This window comes from Balaenoptera acutorostrata, chromosome 16, assembly GCF_949987535.1.
Source record: "Balaenoptera acutorostrata chromosome 16, mBalAcu1.1, whole genome shotgun sequence".
Lineage (NCBI taxonomy): Eukaryota > Metazoa > Chordata > Mammalia > Artiodactyla > Balaenopteridae > Balaenoptera > Balaenoptera acutorostrata.
Genome location: NC_080079.1, coordinates 82950382 through 82956381, shown reverse-complemented (window position 1 = coordinate 82956381; position 6000 = coordinate 82950382). Strand labels below are relative to the sequence as shown.

Sequence of the window (6000 nt, the reverse complement as noted above, 5' to 3'; positions counted from 1 at the left end):
AAGAGGAGCAATGAGGGCGGTGTGTCTCTTCTGCGAATTTTTCCTTAACGAGGTTAACCTGTGGCTGCTGTCGCCTCGCCCTCCTCGGCTCCTTGCAGGGTAACTTTCTGTTGCTCTGTGAGCGCTATCCGAAGCTTCCCAGGCAAGCTCACGGAGATCAAACTAAAAGGGCTGCGTGTATGTCTGAAACAGACAGAGGGAGACAGGAGCACACACTGTCGGCGGAAGATGGGGCCACGGGCTCGGCCGGGGCTGGATGCCGGAGCCGGGCTGACCTTTCCACGTGTCCCCAGCACCTGCGAGGCTAGTGGGGTGGTAGGTTTCCTTCTCCCAGGAGCGGGCCCGAGCCCGGAAGAGGCTGGGCGGCCTCGGGCTTAGGTCAGGGGGCTGGGAGGCCCACCCTCGGAACACTCGTGGCCGGCGAGCGGCTGGTGCGTAGGCTGGCCTGGCCTTCCCGCCCCGGCCGGGCCCGCGCTTCCCCCGCCGGCCGGCGCACGCCAGGAGGAGGGCGGCGGCGGCGGCTGCGGGCGGGTCTCGGAGCTTTCGGCCGGCTTTGCAGGGCGGCCTAGCGAGCGCGCCAGGCCCGGCTGGAGCGAGCCCCAGTGCAATACTGCCCGAGCCCGGGCGGGGTCTCTGTTCTCTGGCAGAGGAGGTCCCTTGGCAGCGGGAAGCTCCCTCTCTTTCTCTCGCAGCCGCTCCGAGTCTGCGCCCTGCTGCCAGGCTCCCAGCTCGGCGCTCCCCTGTGCTCGCCCGGCGCCCACTCATTCGCAGCCCAGCCTTCGCCGCCGCCGCCTCCCTGCTCCTCCTCCTCGTCGTCTCCCCAGCCCGCCGCGGCCATGGCGGACAGCGCCAGCGAGAGCGACACGGACGGGGCGGGGGGCAGCAGCGGCAGCTCGGCCGCCATGCAGTCATCTTGCTCGTCGACCTCGGGCGCCGGCAGCGGCGGTGGCGGCGGGGGAGGCGGCGGCGGTGGGAAGTCGGGGGGCATTGTCATCTCGCCGTTCCGCCTGGAGGAGCTCACCAACCGCCTGGCCTCGCTGCAGCAGGAGAACAAGGTGCTCAAGATCGAGCTGGAGACCTACAAACTCAAGTGCAAGGCGCTGCAGGAGGAGAACCGCGACCTGCGCAAAGCCAGCGTGACCATCGTGAGTGTCCCCCAGGGGCGCGCCGCATCGCCGACCTCCGCCCGCCCCCGGGAGACGCTGCACCCAGACCCGGGCAGCCCCCGGGCTCCCCGAGGCTCCCGAGGACCCGCAGAGAGCACGCTCCCTGCCAAGCCCCGCCGGCCCCGGAGGGTGGGGGAGAGGGAGGTGTCCCTTCGGGGCCACGCGGGTCTGCCCTCCCCGGGGTCCAGGGCCCTCGCGGGGTGCGGGGGGAGGCTGCTGGAACCACCACCCGCGTTTCCTTGTCGCCTCTGGGGAGGAGGCCCCTCCCGGGCGGAGCTGGAGGCTGGCGGCGTGGCTGGGGAGGCGGGGTGGGACTTTTTTCAGTCCTAGTTTGCTTGAGGGGTGCGTGCACAACCCGGGAGCCCTAGGCAGAGGGAGAGTGAGGAAGCCGGGGCCTGTTCCGGGGGCCTGCGTTGGGGTTCGGGGGGTGCGCAGCTGGGCTGGGCACTTCGCTGGCATCAGGACGGCGCTATAGCTGGATCGCCCGGGGAGGGGGCGGGAGAGAGTGGCCGGGAATCCGGGAAGTGGAGTTTTTCTGGCCAGGATCGAGAGGGAAGGGCGGGTACCGGAGCTGATGCGCCCACCTCCGTCGGAAGCCCTTTCCTTGGGTGGGGGGTGGCGGCGGCGGTGTATAGCCGGGAGAATGCAGCATCTTATACCGGCCTGAACAGAGTGAAGGCTACGAAGCCTGAACCGGCCGAAACCTGGGTGAAGGAGATCGACTGACTCCCTCGCTGAGCAAGATGTACGTGTGTTTGCTTCATTGGTGGTGGAGTGTCTAGGGATATTTTGCTTCGGAGTCCAGATACTTGACGGGAGAACGGGCTGTCTGTTCTGTTTCCACCTGGCCTCCAGAGGCGCCCCCGAAGAGGGGAAGATTAGGGGTGTAGGTCTCCCTTTTAGTGTAGCAGGCCTTTAGAAAGGCCACTATTAGCTATGATGAAGCGAAACATAACTGGAAAAGTACACTGTGTGCTCTCACCTACCATCCCTGCCAGCTAGCTGCATCATTAACTTGCAGGATCCCCATACAGACAACCCTGTTGAGATCAAAACAGATTCCCAGCCAGGAGGAGAGAGGAAAGTGTCAAGAAACCAAGGGGATAAATTGCCATTGCTGCTGTATAATAGCTGATTAGGCTGAACCTTCAGATGGAGAAAAAGGCATGAACTTGGGGACAGATCAAAGATCACAACCCTGGAAAGGAAATGGGGCAAGTTTAGGATGCCCCTGTGCCAGGAAAAAGTCTTCAGTGGAGGAGGGAGTGTGTGTATGCCCCCCACCCCCCACCCCCCCAGTGCTAGCTCACACTTGGGAACTGGATGGCATTCTGAATTTGCTTAGAAAGCAGGTTTTCACCCCAGTTTCAGTGTGATGGGCAGTCTAAATAGAAATTGGTTGTTGAAAGACACTCCGCATGCTCAAATCCAGCCCCGGTGAATGGCATTGGAGTCATATTCATGTGTCTGCAGACTGTGAAGTTCTTGAAGTGCTCTTTCGGTAGGAAGGGGGAGGAATTTGCAGAGGGAACCACTTCCAAGCCTCTTGAGTAGCTTTCTTGGCTGAGAGAGATGTCTATGGTGAGTGGGGGTTTGAGAAGAGGGGGAAGCTGGTGGAAGCAATTTAGTTAAGATTGGAGTGAGTAAATGAGAGGGTTCGTTGGTCTCTTGGAGAATGTGAACCACCAAAAGCAGTAACACTTACACGAAACAGAATCTCTGGCTTCTTGCGTACCGTGAGCAGTTCAGGCTGTTTTTGTTTGGGAGGGAGGATAAGGGGGGTGGAGAGACTAGGAAGGGGTTATCTGTTTGACACCTGGCCATATTAAAAAGTAGGTCTGTAAATTGTACACCACACGTTGGCTTTGCATGGACAAACATGTTCATTCCTGGTGTGTAAGATCAGAGGCCTCTGAATACTTGGCGTGAAGAGCGTGGTGGCTTCCTTGGCACTTCCCTCAACTAAAACTGACATTTCACCAAATACGCCTTGTGAAATGTTCTGTGGCCTCACTGAGTCAAATTTTAAAATTGTTTTAGATGACAGCCTATACGTACCAGAAGTCTCTCCATGCTTCTTTAATCTCTGATTAATATATTCAGGGAAACAAATAAAGTGCTTGTGGTTTCCTGAGTTCCCTAGTACTTGGCAGGTGTTACTAAGGCAAATGCAGGGGAGAGATTCCTTTAAGCTTTTGAGAATTTTGTTAGAGTTAACTGACCTAGGACACAGATTGTGTTTGGTGGGTTTGACCTCTAGGGTGTGTAATTTGCGAGGAGAAATGTGTGCGACCACATGAAGTGGGTCTGTGGATGTAAGGATTCCATTTAACAACGCTGTCATAGTCTATGTCAAGGTTAAGCTGCACAGCCCCTGACAACGCTAACTGAAATATAGCCCTTGCTGGTAGCTGCCCAGGAAGTTTTTTGACAAGGTCTAGATATTCAATTAAGTGAAGGCTTTGCTAGATTTTTCACTATGTAGTTTATTTGAAGGGAAGATGGTACCAGAAGCCTATTACTACTTGCCTTCATGGCTCTTACTAGTTCCTCTAATTGTGATATTAACTTTCATGTTTTGAGCACAAAAGGCGATTATGGATGTCTTTTGATTTCCTTGAACGTATTCAGGAAGGTACCTTGCTAATCAGCCACACCCTGGGAAGAGAGCAGCGTGCTTTTTTTAAAACTGTTTTTTAGAGTAGTTTTAGGTTTGCAGAAAACTGAAGCAGAGGGTGCAGAGATTCCCCCAGTATTCCCTCCCCTTCCTCCCATCGTCCATTATCAGCATCCCCCATGTGAGTGGTACATTTGTTACAATCAATGACCCAACATTGAAACATCTTAATCACCTGAAGTCTATAGTTTATATTAGGGTTCACTCTTGGTGTTATACATTCCATGGGTCTGGGCAAGTGTAAAATGACATGTAGCACCGTAATAGTATATAGAGCAGATCCAGTGCCCTAAAAATCCCCTGTGCTCTGCTTTTTCATCTGTCCCTAACCACTGGCCACCACTGATCTTTTTACTGTCTCCATAGTTTTGTCTTTTCCAGAAAGTCATATAGTTGGAATCATACAGTCTGTAGCCTTTTCACATTGACTTCTTTCACTTAGTAATATGCATTTAAGTTTCCTACATGTTTTTTCATGGCTTGATAGCTCATTTCTTTTTGGTGTTGAATAATATTCCATTGTTTGGCTGTACCACAGCTTACTTATCCATTTACCTACTGAAGGACTTGGTTGCTTCCAAGTTTTGGCGATTATTAATAAAGCTGCAGTAAACATCTGTGTGCAAGTTTTTGGGTGGACAGAAGGTTTCAGCTCATTTGGGTAAATACTAAGGAGCAGAATTACTGGATGGTACGGTGAGAGTGTTTTTATTTTGTTAAGAAACCGCCAGACAGGGCTTCCCTGGTGGCGCAGTGGTTGAGAATCTGCCTGCCAATGCAGGGGACACGGGTTCGAGCCCTGGTCTGGGAAGATCCCACGGAGCAACTAGGCCCGTGAGCCACAACTACTGAGCCTGCGCATCTGGAGCCTGTGCTCCGCAACACGAGAGGCCGCGACAGTGAGAGGCCCGCGCACCGCGATGAAGAGTGGCCCCCACTTGCCACAACTAGAGAAAGCCCTCGCACAGAAACGAAGACCCAACACAGCCAAAAATAAATAAATAAATAAAATAGGTTGCAGTTTCTCTCGGTCTCAGATTACGTTAAAAAAAAAAAAAGAAAGAAACGGCCAGACAGTCTTTTTGAAGTGGCTGTAGCATTTTGCATTCCCACCAGCAATGAATGAGAGTTCCTGTTGCTCCACATCCTTGCTAGCATTCGGTGTTGTCTGTTTTGGATTTTGTCCATTCTAATAGGTGTGTAGTAATAGCTCATTATTGTGCCCGCTTTTTTTAAGCCAAGTCCAAAGGCCAGTAGAAGTTCTTAACCAGTGGTCTTTTCTGTCTCTTTTGGTATGTAGGCGTTTATTCTGGTCAAGCTACCCATTTATTAAAGGACTCGTTTCATGGGTCTGTGTTCTCCACATCTGTATGATAGAGGTAAACATCATCTGTGGGGAAGAACCAACTGTACGAGGCCCTTCATCCATGTCTGCAAGTGTCTGGTGTTACCACTTGCCCCCGGTGTGTTTTCTTTTTTTTTTTTTTTTAATTTATTTTATTTATGGCTGTGTTGGGTCTTCGTTTCTGTGCGAGGGCTTTCTCCAGTTGTGGCAAGCGGGGGCCACTCTTCATCGCGGTGCGCGGGCCTCTCGCTATCGCGGCCTCTCTTGTTGCGGAGCACAGGCTCCAGACGCGCAGGCTCAGCAATTGTGGCTCACGGGCCCAGCCGCTCCGCGGCATGTGGGATCTTCCCAGACCAGGGCTCGAACCCGTGTCCCCTGCATTGGCAGGCGGATTCTCAACCACTGCGCCACCAGGGAAGCCCTGTTTTCTTTGGGTTAGAGGTGGAATGGAATGTTTTGAGTGATTATCTGATTTCTCCCAGTAAATCAGCAGTGGAACCAGACTGCTTATTATCGATCATAATTTCTTCTTTGGAGTGGAAAAAATAAACAACAAATGCTCAGTCACACTGTTGAGTAGCTTTTAGATGTTAGGCTAAGTCTGCCTGGCTTGTCCTGTGGGTTAAAGTGTAATCGGAGACTATCTGACTCAGTGTAGTGAGATGTGTCCAGGGGTCGCGGTCTCTGAGAAGATGAGGAAATGCAATTGTGGGCAGTAATTGAATGGCTTCTAAGTTCTGGACTAGTTTCTCAGGGTATAAGCAGGGCCTCATACTTGGCGTGGCTAGTTCTCTAGTTCTCTAAAGTGTGTT

At 53.2% G+C, this 6000-nt stretch overlaps 1 protein-coding gene across 1 annotated transcript in view; it reads left to right on the top strand.

The window, feature by feature from the left end:
* The first annotated feature begins 400 nt into the window (after positions 1-400).
* The window catches only part of CCDC6 (coiled-coil domain containing 6), a 111300-nt gene continuing 105700 nt past the window's right edge, over positions 401-6000 (top strand). The window contains exon 1 of the mRNA XM_007170831.2: positions 401-1145. Coding sequence (XP_007170893.2) covers positions 837-1145 — 309 coding nt within the window. The 5' untranslated portion in view covers positions 401-836. The remainder of the gene's footprint in view (positions 1146-6000) is intronic.